The following is a 17,172-nucleotide window of genomic DNA, read 5'->3' as shown; positions in this document are numbered from 1 at the left end:
TTGCAAGGGAAATCTGGGGGAAAAAAAAGCATTAGCGGACTATACTTTCCTTGCTCTTTGCCACTGCTGGGCTTATTGGAATTTGAACTCTTTGTATATTGAAAACTGTAAATCTTCATTGGCTTCCCTAGGGGCTTAGTGGTAAAAAAAAAAAAACCAAAAAACAAAAAACACCTGCCTGCCAATTCAGAAGACACAGGAAATGTGCAGGTTTGATTCCTGAGTTGGCACTATCCCCTGGGGAAGGAAGGAAATGGCCACCCACTCCAGTATTCTTACCTGGGAAATCCCATGGACAGAGAAGCCTGGTGGGCTACAGAGCATGGGGTCACAAAGAGTTGGACATAATTTAGTGAGTAAACAACAACACATCTTGATAAGTGATGATTTTTGCTTATTTGGATCTCTGGAAAAAGGAAGGCAACATGAAAGAGAAGCACTCTCCAGCTGGAGTTTTAAATACAGGTTTTTAAATTTTTTAAAATTAGTTTTATTGAAATATAGTTGATTTACAATGTTGTGTTAGTTTCAGGTGATGAGCAAGATGATTTATTTATACACATACATATATCCACTCTCTTTTAGATTATTTTCTCATATAGGTTATCACAGAATATTGAGTAGAGTTTCCTGTACTATACAGCAGAGCCTTGTTGGTTATCTATCTTATATAGTATAGTGTGTGTATATTCATCCCAAGCTCCTGATTTATCCCTCTCCCCCACATTTCCCCTTTGGTAACCATAAGTTTGTTTTTTATATATGTAAGTCTCTTTATGTTTTGTGAATAAGTTCATTTGCACCTTTTTTTTTTAAAAAAAGAAAATGACTCTGCATTTGAATGATAACATAGGACATTTATCTTTCTCTGTCTGACTTAAGTATAATAATCTCTAGGTCCATCCTTGTTGCTGCAAATGGCATTATTTTGTTCTTTTTTTTCTGACCGAGTAATATTTCATTGTGGGCTTCCCTGTTGGCTCAGCCTTAAAGAATCAGCCTGCCAATGCAGGAGACATGGGTTTAATCCCTGGGTGAAGATCCCCTGAACAAGGAAATGGCATCCCACTCCAGGATTCATGCCTGGGAAATCCCATGGACAGAGGGGCTTGGCAGGCTGCAGTCCATGGGGTTGCAAAGTTTTACATTAGTTAGTGACTAAACAACAACAGTATTTCATTGTATATATGTACCACATCTTCTTTATCCATTCTTCTGTTGATGGATATATTGTTGCTTCCATGTCCTGATTATTAGGTTGCTTTCATGTCCTGCTTCAATGAACAATGAGGTACATGTGTCCTTTTGGATTTTGGCTTTCTCCAATGCACACCCATGAGTTGGACTGCTGGATCATATGGTAGTTCCTATCTTAAGTTTTTAAGAAACCTCCATACTGTTCTCCATAGTGGCTATACCAATTTTCATTCCCACCAACAGTGTAGGGGGTTTCCCTTCTCTCTACATTCTCTCTAGCATTTATTGTTTGTATATTTTTTGTTGATGGCCATTCTGACCAGTATGAGCTGATACCTCATTGTAGTTTTTGATTTGCATTTATCTGATAATTAGTGATGTTGAGTATCTTTTCCTGTGCTTTGTGCTTTTTGGCCATCTATATGTCTTCTTTGAGGAAATGTCAATTTAGATCTGCTCATTGTTTGATTGTTTGCTTTTTTGACATACAGCTGCATGAGCTGTTGGTAATTTTGGAGATTAGTATCTTGTTGCTCACCTCACTTGAAAATATTTTCCCCCATTCTGTGGGCTGTCTTTTTGTTTTGTTTTGTTTTTGATGGTTTCCTTTGCCCTGTAGAAGCTGTTAAGTTTAATTAGGTCCTATTTGTTTATTTTGATTTTTATTATTCTAAGAAGTGTATCAAAAAAGATATTACTGTAATTTATGTTATAGAGTGTTCTGCCTATGTTTTCCTCTAAGAGTTTTATAGTGCCCAGTCTTACATTTCGGTCTTTGATCCATTTCGAGTTTATTTTTGTGTATGATGTTAAAGAATGTTTTAATGTTTTAATGTATTTCTTTTATATGTAGCTGCGCAGTTTTCCCTAGAACCACATATTGAAGACACTGTCTTTTCTACATTGTATATTTTTGCCTCCTTTGTGGTAGATAAATTAACCATAGGTGTGTGAGTTTAAATGAAGTTTTCAGTTGTTAGTGAGCTCTTATGAAATCAGATGTCTGATCCTTAGAAGGGTGCTGATTTTTCTGCCTCACATGTCTATTTTTCAGTGGGTCAATTTCAGCTGTAAGACTGATAAGGCAAGTGAACTTAGGAAAACTCTACCATTGTAGTCTATAAACAGCCAGGTGCAAAAGCACCCCAATGACAGGGTGTCATCAAATGAGCATGGCTGTGTTCCAATAAAATTGTATTTATGGCTGTTGAAGCTTGAATTTTAGAAAAATTTTTGTATGTCATCCATACTGTTCTTTTAACATTTTCTGATCATTTAAAAATACAAAAGCCATTTTAGCTTGTGTGCTGTACACAAATAGATGATGGGTCAGATTCAGCTTGTAACCCATTGTTTGCTAACCTCTGTTTCAGATAACATGTATACTTTGAAAAACTGTAGAAATGAATTACTACAACTAAATAAAAAATTACAATTGAAAGTGACTGATGAACCTAGTAAAAAATAACAGATGGGACATCATCATGCAACTTAATATACTGCACACAGTTCCAAATCCTTATCTGACTCTCAGTTTATATATAACTGTCAATACCGGTTGCCAGTAGAGAATTTGTTCTCAAATTGAAAAATTATTCAACAAGATTTAAGGCCTACCAAATCAGAAAAAAATATAGTCTAACTCAGTGACCATTTCTATAGGATGAGACACAGATAAATATTGAGATTGCTGTAATTTGTTTGCTAAGGAAGAAATTCATAAGTGTGTTAAATCACTCCATGATAATTGGTTGACATTTGTAACTTATTGAGTTTATATTTTTGAATTTTATATGATTCGATGTTCAATAGTTTCATTTGTGAATTTTATAGAGAATGACTTTATGCTTTTTGTATTTGTTATGACTGAGAAAGAAGTACTACAGTGACAAAAAATTAACTCAAAATGGATCAACAGGCCTAGTGATAAAGTACAAAATTGGAGGTATTCTTACCTCTCCAGACTGGAAAAAATTAGGAGATTCACTCTTATGAAAGCATGTGGAGAGAAACCCAAGGCTGTCTGTGTGCAACAGAGAGAAGATGAAACAAAGGAATGTCACAAGGTTTTCAAATTCTATGCAGGAAACAAGCTACAACTACTCAGATACTAACATATGCTACCCTTTAAGAAAAATGAAGAATAACTTTAAGAGAAGAACTTTGGGCTCAGAACATGGAGCCTTCAGCACAGAGGGGGAAATCTTGACCTGCAAGGAATTCCTCCTAGGCCTGGCAGCCTAATGAAATATCCATACTGGGCTTTGAAATCACTTGGAATCAGTGACCTCTTTGTTCTGATTTTTTCCATTTTGGAATAGGAATGGCTAAAGCTCTTATACTTGATTTGTTCTAGCGTTGTTTATTGGAAAGAGGTAACTTGTTTTCTGGGCTTCCCTGATTGCTCAATGGTAAAGAATCCACCTGCCAATATGGGAGACACAGGTTTGATCCCTGGTCTGGGAAGATCCCCTGGAGAAGGAAATGGCAACCCACTCCAGCATTCTGGCCGGGGAAATCCCATGGACAGAGGAGCCTGGTAGGCTAGAGTCCTGGGTTCCAAAAGAGTCAGACACAGCTAGACAACAACTTGTTTTCTAGTTTTACAGGTATAGAGATGGACAAGTATGTTGTCCTAAGATGGATCATATGCAGAGTCTCACTCTCTGATTTACATAATGCTGATAATTAGGTTTTGGACTTCTAAACTCATTATATGAAATTTTGGACTTGAGTTTACACTGTAAAGGATTAAGATTCAATGGGATGTTGGGATGGATGAATGTATTTCACATGTGACGTAGATGTGACCCTTTGGGGGCCAGAGAGAAGACTGTGGTAAGCTGAAAATTACACTACCAAAAAATAATCTACATATGAATCTCTGAAACCCATGAATGTAATCTTATATGGCAAAACTATAAAAAGACTGTCTTTAGATGTGGTTACTTTTAAGATCTTGAGATGGGAATATTATGCTGGATTATCTAGGTGGGCTCTAAATGCAGTCAGACACAACCACTTAAGAGGGAGATAGAGGTTTCACACTCAGAGAGGAAAATGTAATGGGCAAATAGAACAAAGATTTAAAGATGATGGCCTTAAAGACTGGAGGGATGCAGGCAGAAGCCAAGGAATGCTAGCAGCAAACAGAAAGTGGAAGGAGAAAGGAAGATTCTACCCTGGATCCTCCAGAGGATATATATAGTAGCTGACACCTTGATTTGGGCCTAATGAACATATTTTGGTGCTTCTGGCCTCCAGACCTCTAAGAGAATAAGTATGTGGTTTTTGTTTTATGGCAGGGGTAGGGGGAGTGGTCATCAGTTCAAGGCAATTTGTTACCACAGCCCTGGGAGATTATTTAAAGTAGAAGCAATCCAAATGCCCATCAAATGATGAATGGATATAGAAAGTGTGATATTACCATCTAACAGAATATTATTCATTAATAAAAAGAATAAAGTAATAATGTGTTCTGCCACATGAATGGACCTTGAAAACATGCTAAGTGAAAGAAGCCAAAAAGGAACACATATTGTATGGTTCCATTTATATGAAATGTACAGAATAGACAAATCTATACTACACAGAAAGCAAATTAGTAATTGCCTAGGATTGGGCAGGTAGGGATATTGGGAAATGCTACCTAAGTGGAGTGAAGTTTATTCGGGGGACAATGAAAATATTCTAAAATTTATGATGGATGTATAACTATGAATATACTAAAAGTTCTTGGATATAAATTCAGAGGGTGAATTATGTGGTATATGAATGATGCCATAGTAAATTCATTTTTTCAAAAGAAGGCTCTAAAGTGTGGTGAGAAAAAGGCATGAAATTATATTGAGAAAGACAAGTCCCACTATCTGCAGTGTCAAGCAGGGGACTAAGGAGAGCTGATGGTATAGTTCCAGTGTAAGGGTCAGCAACCTCAGTACCCAGTAGGAGCTAATGTTTCAGTTCAAATCCAAAAGAAAGAAAAATCCCCCCTCATTTAAAGAGGGGTCAGCCTTTTTGTTCTAGTCAGACCTTCAATTGATTGGATGAGGCTCACCCCAGTTAGGGAAGTCAATCTGCTTTATTTATTTATTCTGATTCAAAGGTTAATCTTACCCATAAACACCCTCAGGGACACACTCATAATGATATTTGCCCAAATATCTGGGCATCCCTTGGTCCAGTCAAGTTGACAAATAAAATTTAACGTTATGTAATTTCTTTGTCATAGATACATATTGTAATATTTTCCCATTTGCAATTTGTCTTTTAGTTTTTAATTTTAATCAAGTCCATTTGATCACCTTTTTTCTTTTCACTTGTATGTATTGGATCAATTGTATGTAATGGATCAGTATGTCCATTCCTGCAAAAATATAGTAGCCTTTTTCCAGTAGCCTTGGGAAATGGCTAAGTGGAACGAGGTTTATTTGGGGGACAGTGAAAATATTCCAAAATTTATTATGATACATTTTTTATTGGGATTTTGAGAGATTGCATTGAATCTGTGAACTCTTTGGGGGACTGTTACCATATTTAAAATATTAAATATTTCAGTAAATGAACAAGAGATGTCTTCTCATTCATATTGACCTAGTTTAAATTATTTGAGCAATGTTTGTAGTTTTCACAGTAAAAGTCTTGCACCTCCTTGGTTAAACTTATTCTTGAGTATTTTTTTCTTTCTGATGCTCTTAGTGGAGTTGTTTCCTTAATTTCCTTTTCAGATTATTCATTGATCAGGTATACAGTACAATTTATTTTTGTGTGTTGAAGCTGTGCTCTGCAATTTTCCTGAAAGTATTATAATTTTTTGTTCTTCAGGATTCTCTTTATATAAGGTTGTGTCATCTGTGAATAGAGATAGTTTTACTCCTTCCATTTCAATTAGGATGTCTTTTTCTCCTTGCCTAAATGGTAAGGCTAGAATGTCTGGTTGAATGGAAATGGCAAAAGCAGGCATCCTTTTCTTTTTCCTGACTTTAGAGGGGAAGCTTTTGTTGTTTCACCATTGAATATGGTGTTAGCTTCTAGTTTTTAAAGCTGCCCTTTATCATATTGAGGAAGTTCCCTTCTCTTTATAGCTTGTTGAGTGTTTTAATATTGAAATGGTATTTAATTTTGTCAAATATTTTTGCGTCCATTGAAATGATTGCATGCTTTTTCTCCCAATCATTCTGTTAGTATGATTAGTTGATTTTTGTGTATTGAATCAACCTTGCATTCCTAGGGAAAATTCTACTTGGCCTATAATATAGTATATAATACTGTATATTATACTGAATTATATAATACAGTATATAGTACTTTTAATATACTGCTGCATTCAGTTTGCTAGTACTCTGTTGAGAGTGTTTATATCTGTACTCATAAGGGATATTGTTCTGTAGTTTTCTTTTGATGTCAGTATCGGACTTTGGTATCAGTTAATACTGGTCTTATAGATTAAGTTAAGAAGTGTTCCTTTTATTTTTTGGAAGAATTTAGAAAGAATTGGTATTCGTCTTTAAATGTTCAGTAGGATTCATCCTGGACTTTTCTTTGAATCAATAATAAATAGCCTCTCAACAATCTCTTTACTGGTTACTGATCTTTGCAGATTATTTCTTCTTGATTAAATTGTGGTAGTTTGTGTTTCTAGTAATTTGTTTCATCTAGGTTATCCCACATTTGTTGACACAATTGTCCATTGCATTGTGTTAGATACTTTATTTTTTGTAAAATCAGTAGTGATGTCCCCATATTCATCCCAGGTTTTAGTTATTTGTTTCTCCTACTTCTTTAGTTTGTTACTGTTGTTGATATTTTTAAGGAGAGAACTATCAGTTTCATTGATTTGCTTCTTTGTTTTCCCATTCTCTACTTCATATAGCTCCTCTCTAATCTTTATTATTTCCTTCTTTGTGCTAGCTCTTCTAGTTTCTTAAGGTGTAAAGTAATATTTGAAACCTTTATTTTTAAGTTTAGGCTCTTAAGTTATACATTTTCCTCTAAGCAAGGGTTTACATGCATTCTAGTCATTCTTGTAATTAATAACAAGGAGAGACTTATTTCTGCTGTTTTTCTATTTATTTTCTATATATTTTATTTTTGTTCCTTGTTCCCTCTATTGCTAACTTCTTTCATGTTTCATTTTTTGTAGTGAACCATTCTGATTCCCTCTCATTAATTTTCTGTGTATATTTTTATTTACTTTTTAAATGATTACCTTGCAGATTACAATTAATATCTTCAGTGTAGAGCAATGTATTTTGAATTAGTAGTAAATTAGCTTCAACAGTGCACAAAATATGCCACTACACAGTTCCATATTCCCCCCTTTATGTTGCTGTCACAAATTATATATATATTTTGTTCCCATTAGTATACATTTATGACAAACTTTTATGACTTTTTAAATATCCTAGAGGATACAAGGAGTTCTAAGTGAAATATACAATAATAGTGGCTTTTATATTTATTTATGTAGCTACTTTTAACAATATTCTTCATTTCTTCATATGAGTTCTAGTTATTAATAGTATCTATAAATAAATAAAGATATACTCAGCTCCATTAGTAATTAGAGAAATTTTTAAAAAATCACAATAAGGTACTACTTAACACCTAGTAGAATGGCTGTGATTTAAAGTACATAGGCAGTTTTGTGTATTTCCAAAACATTACAGAAATTGGATCCTCACACATTGCTGATGGAAATGAGAAATTATGTGGACATTTTGGGAAACAGATTGGCAGTTTCTTTTTTTTTAATTAATTTATTTTTCAATTGAAGGATAATTGCTTTACAGAATTTTGTGGTTTTTTTTTCTGTCAAATCTCAACATGAATCAGCAATAGGTATGCCTATGTCCCCTCCTTCTTGAACCTCCCTCCCCATCCCACCCCTCTAGGTTGATACAGAGCCCCTGTTTGAGTTCCTTGAGACATACAGCAAATTCCCATTGCCTATCTATTTTACATATGGTAATGTAAGTTTCCATGTGACTCTCTTCATACATCTCATCCTCTCCTCCCCTCTCCCCATGTCCACCAGTCTGTTCTCTATATGTTTCTCCATTGCTGCCTTGCAAATAAATTTATCAATACCATCTTTCTAGACTCCATATATATGCATCAGTATACAATATGTTTTCTTTCTCTTTCTTACTTATTTCACTCAGTATAATAGGCTCTAGGTTCATCCACCTCATTAGGACTAACTCAAATGTGTTCCTTTTTATGGCTGAATAATATTCCATTGTGTATATGTACCACAACGTCTTTATCCATTTATCTGTTGATGGACATCTAGGTTGCTTTCATGTCCTAGCTATTGTAAATAGTGCTACAATGAACATTGGGGTACATGTGTCTTTTTCAATTTTGGTTTCCTCAGGGTATATGCCTAAGAGTGGGATTGCTGTATTATATGGTGGTGTTATTCCTAGTTTTTTAAGGAAACTCCATATGGTCTTCCATTGTGGCTGTATCAATTTACATTCCCACCAACAGTGCAAGAGGGGTTCCTTTTCTCCACACCCTCTCCAGCATTTATTGTTTGTAGACTTTTTGATGATGGCCATTCTGACCAGTGTGAGGTGATATCTCTTTGTAGTTTTGATTTGCATTTCTGTAATAATGAGCTATATTGAGCATCTTTTCATGTGTTTTATCTGTATGTCTTCTTTCGATAAATGTCTGTTTAGGTCTTTTCCCCACTTTTTGATTGTGTTGTTTGTTTTTCTGATATTGAGTTGTATGAGCTGCTTGTATATTATGGAAGTTAATCCTTTGTCAGTTATTTCATTTGCTATTATTTTCTCCCATTCTGAGTGTTGTCTTTTCACCTTGTTTATAGTTTCCTTTGCTATGCAAAAGCTTTTAAGTTTAACTAGGTCTCACTTGTTTACTTTTATTTTTCTTTAGATTGGCAGTTTCTTATGAAGTTACATATAAGTTCACCATATGCCATTGCAATATCAATCCTAAAATATCTTGCCAGGAGAAGTTAAAATATTCTTTTAAATTTGTATGTGAATGTTTGCAGCAGCAATATTCACTAAAGCCTATAAGTAAAAACTCAAGTGTCTTCCAACTGGTGAATGAACAGAAGTAGTATATCCATGGAGTAGAATATTATTTAGCAATAAGAAAGAATGAAGTACCAATATATAAGACAGATAAACCTCAAAAACATTATGCCTAATGAAAGAAAGCAGACAGAAAAGAATGCATATTGCTATGTTTCCATTTATAGTAAATGTCTTAAAAAGCCAGATGTGCAGAGACCAAAAATAGATCATTGTTTGCCAGGGTCTGGGGGTGATATTACAGAGTGACTGTAAAGGTCATGAGGTATTTGGGGTGTGATGAAAATATTCTAAAATTAGTTGTGATGATGGTTGTACAGCTCTGTAAATATATTAAAGTCATTGAATTGGGTGATTTCAGCATCACTATCAAAGTAAGAAACCCTAAGGACCTGTCTCTCCATAGAAACACCCATTGGCTAGAGACAATTGGGAGCCTGGGAACAGTGAAAGAATGAATAATTCACAATAAATCTTTTTATATACTTTGATTTCTGAATCTTATGGATGTATTGCAACTTCTAAACTTAACAGAAAGAAATTCACTCTTCCAGGGAAGAAAAAAAAATACAGATAACTCTTTTAGGAAGCCCAATTTTGACCTAAAAGTAGAGAGAGGCAGCTGAGGAGTAAGAGACCTCGGTGTTTAGTGAGCACCAAGTGTGAAATATGTCATTCAGGGCTGGGAACAACAGAGAGCTTGGACTCAAGGTCTGAACACCTGAAAGAAACATACAAACACCACTTATAAACCTATCATTTAAAAAAAAATAAAACAGGGATAATGCCATTCATCCTACAGGAATATTGCCTAAAGGAAATCACCTATGTAATATTGATTACATAGCTCAAGGAAATGAGATGGCAACAGAGCAGAAAATAGGCAGTTTATTCCCTTCTGAGGCCAGGTGATTCTAGCCTCCATTCACCAGGGCTTCTCTTCACTTTGAGCTTGTCAAAGAGGGATTTTGCCAAGCTGGCTTCTGGACCCCTCTTCTTGCTACCCAGAATTAAACATTAACATTTCAAATAAAGTGAAAACCCCCTTCATTTCAACCCTTGCCCAACCCCATCCCTTCATTCTTTCTCCAGATTAACCCCAATTATGATTTTCAGGTCACTTTTTTTTATTATACATTTTATTTTATTTATTTATTTTAGTTGGAGGCTAATTACTTTACAACAACTACCGCACAATTGCACTCATTTCACACGCGAGTAAAGTAATGCTCAAATTTCTCCAAGCCAGGCTTCAGCAATATGTGAACCGTGAACTTCCTGATGTTCAAGCTGGTTTTAGAAAAGGCAGAGGAACCAGAGATCAAATTGCCAACATCCGCTGGATCATGGAAAAAGCAAGAGAGTTCCAGAAAAGCATCTATTTCTGCTTTATTGACTATGCCAAAGCCTTTGACTATGTGGATCACAATAAATTGTGGAAAATTCTGAAAGAGATGGAAATACCAGATCACCTGATCTGCCTCTTGAGAAATTTGTATGCAGGTCAGGAAGCAACAGTTAGAACTGGACATGGAACAACAGACTGATTCCAAATAGGAAAAGGAGAAAGTCAAGGCTGTATATTGTCACCCTGCTTATTTAACTTATATGCAGAGTACATCATGAGAAATGCTGGACTGGAAGAAACACAAGCTGGAATCAAGATTGCCGGGAGAAATATCAATAACCTCAGATATGCAGATGACACCACCCTTATGGCAGAAAGTGAAGAGGAACTCAAAAGCCTGTTAATGAAAGTGAACGAGGAGAGTGAAAAAGTTGGCTTAAAGCTCAACATTCAGAAAACGAAGATCATGGCATCCGGTCCCATCACTTCATGGGAAATAGATGGGGAAACAGTGGAAACAGTGTCAGACTTTATTTTGGGGGGCTCCAAAATCACTGCAGATGGTGACTGCAGCCATGAAATTAAAAGACACTTACTCCTTGGAAGGAAAGTTATGACCAACCTAGATAGCATGTTGAAAAGCAGAGACATTACTTTACCAACAAAGGTCCATCTAGTCAAGGCTATGGTTTTTCCTGTGGTCATGTATGGATGTGAGAGTTGGACTGTGAAGAAAGCTGAGCGCTGAAGAATGGATGCTTTTGAACCGTGGTGTTGAAGAAGACTCTTGAGAGTCCCTTGGACTGCAAGGAGATCCAACCAGTGCATTCTGAAGGAGATCAGCCCTGGGATTTCTTTGGAAGGAATGATGCTAAAGCTGAAACTCCAGTACTTTGGCCACCTCATGTGAAGAGTTGACTCATTGGAAAAGACTCTGATGCTGGGAGGGATTGGGGGCAGGAGGAGAAGGGGAGGACAGAGGATGAGATGGCTGGATGGCATCACTGACTCGATGGACGTGAGTCTGAGTGAACTCCGGGAGTTGGTGATGGACAGGGAGGCCTGGCGTGCTGCGATTCATGGGGTCGCAAAGAGTCGGACATGACTGAGCAACTGATCTGATCTGATCTGATTGGTTTTGCCATACATTGACATGAATCAGCCATGGGTTTACATGTGTTCCCCATCCTGAACCCCCCTCCCACCTCCCTCCCTATCCCATCCCTCTGGGTCATCCCAGTGCACCAGCCCTGAGCACCCTGTCTCATTCATCGAACCTGGACTGGTTATCTGTTTCATATATAGTATACCTGTTTCAATGCTATTCTCTCAGATCATCCCACCCTCGCCTTCTCCCACAGAGTCCAAAAGACTGTTCTATACATCTGTGTCTCTTTTGCTGTCTTGCATATAGGGTATCATCACCATCTTTCTAAATTCCATATATATGTGTTAGTATACTGTATTGGTGTTTTTCTTTCTGGCTACTTCACTCTATAATAGGCTCCAGATTCATCCACCTCATTAGAACTGATTCAAATGTATTCTTTGTAATGGCTGAGTGATATTCCATTGTGTATATGTACCTTATGCTTTATCTCTGCACAGGCACTCACACTCACCAGGGCCCCAGACCACCCCCCACCGGACATTGTTTACTAGTGGAGAAATGAGTTTGTGTTTTCCATGGTCCCATGGAACACCTTCTCTCTCTGGTGGAGATCCTGAGCTGCACGTGGACAGGGCGTGGGTAGCTGGAGAGACTCCTGGATATCTGTTTTAAGGTTTAAAAGGTGAGAGATTTGCACATATAAATCAGATATTTATTGATGCATCAACTAATAACTTTATTTGAAGAACCAATAACTTTTTGTTTGTTTTTACTTAGGAATAAAGATTTATTTTTAATATAAATTTATTTATTTTAATTGGAGGCTAATTACTTTATAATATTATATTGATTTTGCCATACATCAACATGAATCTGCCATGGGTGTGCACGTGTTCCCCAACCTGAATCCCCCTCCCTCTTCCCTCCCCGTACCCTCCCTCTGGGTCATCCCAGTGCACCAGCCCCAAGCATCCTGTATCATGCATCAAACCTGGACTGGCAATTCGTTTCATATATGATATTATACATGTTTCAATGCCATTCTCCCAAATCATCCCACTCTCGCCCTCTCCCACAGAGTCCAAAAGACTGTTCTATACATCTGTGTCTCTTTTGCTGTCTCACATACAGGGTTATTGTTACCATCTTTCTAAATTCCATATATATGTGTTAGTATACTGTATTGGTGTTTTTCTTTCTGGCTTACTTCACTCTATATAATAGGCTCCAGTTTCATCCACCTCATTAGAACTGATTCAAATGTATTCTTTTTAATGGCTGAGTAATACTCCATTGTGTATATGTACCACAGCTTTCTTATCCATTCATCTGCTGGTGGACATCTAGGTTGCTTCCATGTTCTGGCTATTATAAACAGTGCTGCGATGAACATTGGGGTACACGTGTCTCTTTCAATTCTGAGAACCAATAACTTTATGTGAAGAAATGGCAAAACTGGAGGGAAAAAACTTAGGTGAACTTTTTCTGTGAGGGCAGTACTGTGGTCTGCATGGCAGGCAGGGTGACCTTGGGCAGTCACCCGGGACTCGGGGGAAAGTCTAGTCCAGGCTTAGTCCTTCTTGTCGCTGTCACCCAGGGTGAGCTTGTCAAAGACGTACTCTGCCAGGCCGCCTTCCAGGGACCCCATGTTGCTCAGGTTGCTGACATACCCCAACTCCTTGATGAACTTGACCTGCTGGTCCAGGTGGTGGGTCTCCAGGAAGTGGCACAGGTGGGCATCACTGCTGTCAGTGGCCAGCTGGTACAGGTTGAGCAGGCTCTGGTTGACGCACTTCTCCAGATGCAGGACGTCCTGCATGGCCTGGAGGCCACTTTCCCTCTGTTGGGTCTCAGGCTTTCTGATGTCGAGGAAGCAGGTGCGGCCGCCACGCTGGTTCTGCAGGAACAGCAGGTTTTCAGCCCGCTCGCTGTGCTCATGGGAGCGGAGCAGGAAGAAGCGGGAGAAGTGCTTCAAGGCCATGTCATCACAGTCGAGGTAGAAGGCCACGGCCAGGCACTGGAAGGAGGCGTGGAACTCCAGGTCAGCGTGGCTGTTGACCATGGCCTCACATTTGGGGCAGTAGTTCTGAAGTACTTGTGAGGGCAGCACGGGCAGCATGGCGGGCGACACGGGTGCAGTGGGCAAGAAGGTGAATGCGAAGCTGCGGCGCCATTTCCACCAGCCTCAAAGAGTTCCCAGGGTGGACAATGAGGGTAGCCAGGAGCAGGCGTCTCAGGTCAGGTCAGCAGCTCTGCAAAGGACTGGAAGTCAAGTCCCTTACTGGGCTTGGGAGGGGTGAGAGGAGGTTCCGGTTCCATAATGGGGGTGGGGTGGGAAGGTGGTGCATGTCAGTGGGCAGAGCATGAGTGCAGCGTCCCAGGTTCCTCCAAAACCTGGGTGATGCAGGGCAACTGCAATGAGCTTCTGGATGATATAATATTTTAAAGCATTATTCATGAATATTAGTGCATCCGTTTTGCGTTAATCATGTACGTGATTTCTTTGCACAACTTATTTGTGCAAAGGGCCCTAATGTGATTGTTTTATTAAACAGTCCTCTTTTGGTATCATGGTTATATTTACTATTACAGAGCTCTTTTTGAAGGCAGCTCTCCTCAGTGACTTCAATACCCATACTAATGACACTTCTGATAGGTTCTTCATTGGGTTTCTGGACCTCATTAACTCCAGTGATCTCCACTTTTCTGTTTCTGGTCAAGTTCACACTTGTCTGACAGCGGGGTGCCACCTCCAGAGTCTTAGTGAATCTTTGCACCTCTGCAGCTTTCACTCTTTTTGACCTTCATCTATGCTCCCTTTGTTCTCTCTCATCTCCTAATCTTTCAGCACAGTCCTAGAAACCCAGCCCTTTCATCTGACTTACCAATTTCCTTCCTCTTGGGTAAGTGCAAACTTCTCTTTTCTCTGTTAGAAAACAAAAGACTTAGATGCATTCTTAAAGAAAGCACTTAACCATGTGGATATATTCATCCCCTCCAGCCTCATTTGTCCTTTCGCTGCCACTCAGCAAGCATTTTTTAACCCCTCAATTATGTTGTTTGGAATGAGCCACAGTGGTAGGAAATACCATTGATCTCAAATTATCTTTCATTCATTCATCAAATATTTATTGAATATTTAGTATCCCTACAATTTTACTCCATAAAATCTTAATAATACTCTTCAATGGATATATTTGTCCTAAAGGGTGATAATGGTGTTTCTCAGATATTTTATACCTTATCCTTAATCCTAAGTAAGTAGGTAATAGTAAAATATATATTATAACTAAGGGAACCCTAAAACTTAACCAACATTTCTAAGGAATAATCAACAAAGAAGCATGGACTGGGACTCAAATTTCCAGAAAGGAAATATGTGTGTGTGTGTGTGTGTGTGTTTGTGTATCAACCATTTCATTCAGTTTTTCATTAATGAAGAATATAAAACTAAGTACGAACACAAAATGAGAAAACTTCAGAGCAGAATGTGATTTTTAAAAAATATGATTATGTTACGGAGTCCAATGTTACTCTGCTCACCACACAACAGGCCAGTGAATCTGAGTAATGGGGTGTTGAGGCAAGGGAAAGGACTTCAATCGGAGAGCTGGCAGACAGAGAAGATGGCAGGCTAGTGCCTCAAAATAATCATTGTATTGGGGTCTGGATGTCAGGTTCTTTTATAGATCAGAGAGAAGGAAGCAATGAGGAACTAAATTAAAAAGGCAGAATAAGAGAGAGAGAGAGAGGCATTAGGGAAGTAAAGTGAAAGGGTCTTCAGTCTTGCAAAACATCTCCAAGGGAATGGCCAGCCTTTGGAAGGGATGTGTTCATCTCTTCTACTCACGGATGGGCAGGAACAAACTATCTCTCCAGGAACTGAACAAAGGCACTTTAGTTTACTGTCAAGCAGAGGGGCAGAGTCCTCCAGGCAAGCCATTGAGTATGATTATAATAACAAGAACAACGGAAAAGCAAGTCAAAGAAACAGTTTCCAACATGGAGTCAGAATTGGCTTCCTCCCTGCAACAATTATAGGACCATAAAATGAAATGTCTGTGGTCAGTATATGTATTATTCAGTGTTCTCTAGAGAAACAGAACCAATAGGATTGATTGATTTTAAGCATTGGCTCATGTAAATATTGGGGCGGGGCTTCCCTTGAAGCTCAGTTGGTAAAGAATCTGCCTGCAATTCAGGAGACCTAGGTTCGATTCCTGGGTTGGGAAGATCTCCTAAAGAAGGAAATGGCAACCCACTCCAGTATTCTTGCCTGGAGAATCCCATGGACAGAGGTGCCTGGTGGGCTATGGTCCATGGGGTTGCAAGCGTTGGACACAACTTAGCTACTAAACCACCTCATTATGGAGGCTGGCAAGACCTGAGATTGACAGTCAGCTGAAGGTACAGGAGAGCCTGGATAGGGGGAGAACCAAGAGGAGCTTATGTGTCAGTTTAAGTTTGAAGGCAAGAAAATACTGATGTCCTAGGTTGAAGGCAGTCAGACAGGAGGAGTTCCCTCTTACTCAAAGGAGAGTCAGCCTTTTTGTTTTTTGAGGCCTTCAACTGATTAGTTGAGGCTTAGTCACACTAAGGAGGGCAGTCTGCTTTACTGAGTCTACCAATTCAAGTTATTTTCAGGCAAATGTCTTTTTCAAGTTGTTGTTCAGTAGCTAAGTCATGTCCAACTCTTTGCCACTCCATGGACTGCAGCATACCAGGTCTCCTGTCTTTTTCAAGTTTTTTTTTTTGAGATACAGTTGTCATATCACATTGTATTAGTCCAAGATGTACGATTTGATATATACTGCAAAATGATTACCACAATAAATTTGCTTAATGTTAATCATCTCAGATAGTTACAGAATTTTTTTTCTAGTGATAAGAATTTTTAAGATCTACTCTCTAAGCAGCTTTCAAATATACAGTACAGTATTGTTACTAAATGGGGCTTCCCAGGTGGCTCAGTAATAAAGAATCTGCCTGCCAATGCAGTAGTTGCAGGAGACATAGGAGACACAGGTTTGATCCTTGAATCCAGAAGATCCCCTGGAGAATGAAATGGCAACCCACTCCAGTATTCTTGCCTGGAGAATTCCATGGATAGAGGAGCCTGGTGTGCTACAGTCTATGGGGTTGCAAAGAGTCAGACACGACTAAGCAACTAACACACACATACACAAAGTGATCTATCAATCTAAAATCAATCCTGTCTGTCACTGGGCTGTTCACTCTACCTTCTCTTATTACAGTTACTTTCTGAGTTTTCACTATTACTACCCATATTTTACAGATAAAGAAATTGTGGATTACAGAGTATATAACACGTTAAAGCACATAACTTGTAAATAATAGAGAGTGACACTGTGAACTGGATTCCTCTATCGGTAATTTGGAAAGTTTGGCTGGACCATGAGGATTAGAACAAAGATTGTGTTTAA

General features: G+C 38.3%; 2 protein-coding genes across 7 annotated transcripts in view; one reads left to right on the top strand and one right to left on the bottom strand.

Moving 5' to 3' along the window:
• The window catches only part of PRRG1 (proline rich and Gla domain 1), a 356,881-nt gene that overhangs the window by 100,125 nt on the left and 239,584 nt on the right, over positions 1-17,172 (top strand). For 3 of the 6 annotated variants that reach the window (XM_044937111.2, XM_044937108.2, XM_044937112.2), the window contains exon 2: positions 12,226-12,410. The exons of the other annotated variants lie outside the window; for them this stretch is intronic. The gene's annotated coding sequence lies outside the window, so the exon portion shown is untranslated. The remainder of the gene's footprint in view (positions 1-12,225; positions 12,411-17,172) is intronic. 6 annotated transcript variants of the gene reach the window in all.
• LOC102391795 (ferritin heavy chain-like) lies at positions 13,299-13,847 on the bottom strand. The gene has a single exon (XM_006066441.2). It carries the CDS (start codon positions 13,845-13,847, stop codon positions 13,299-13,301), a length of 549 nt encoding a protein of 182 aa, XP_006066503.2.

This window comes from Bubalus bubalis, chromosome X (genome assembly GCF_019923935.1).
Source record: "Bubalus bubalis isolate 160015118507 breed Murrah chromosome X, NDDB_SH_1, whole genome shotgun sequence".
NCBI classification, from domain to species: domain Eukaryota; kingdom Metazoa; phylum Chordata; class Mammalia; order Artiodactyla; family Bovidae; genus Bubalus; species Bubalus bubalis.
The sequence above is the reverse complement of the archived record's forward strand: the minus strand, read 5'-3'. Positions and strand labels throughout refer to the sequence as shown.

Bases quoted from the DNA above. Each gene is read 5' to 3' on its own strand.
- LOC102391795 (XM_006066441.2), bottom strand. From the start codon at position 13,847: ATGCTGCCCGTGCTGCCCTCACAAGTACTTCAGAACTACTGCCCCAAA.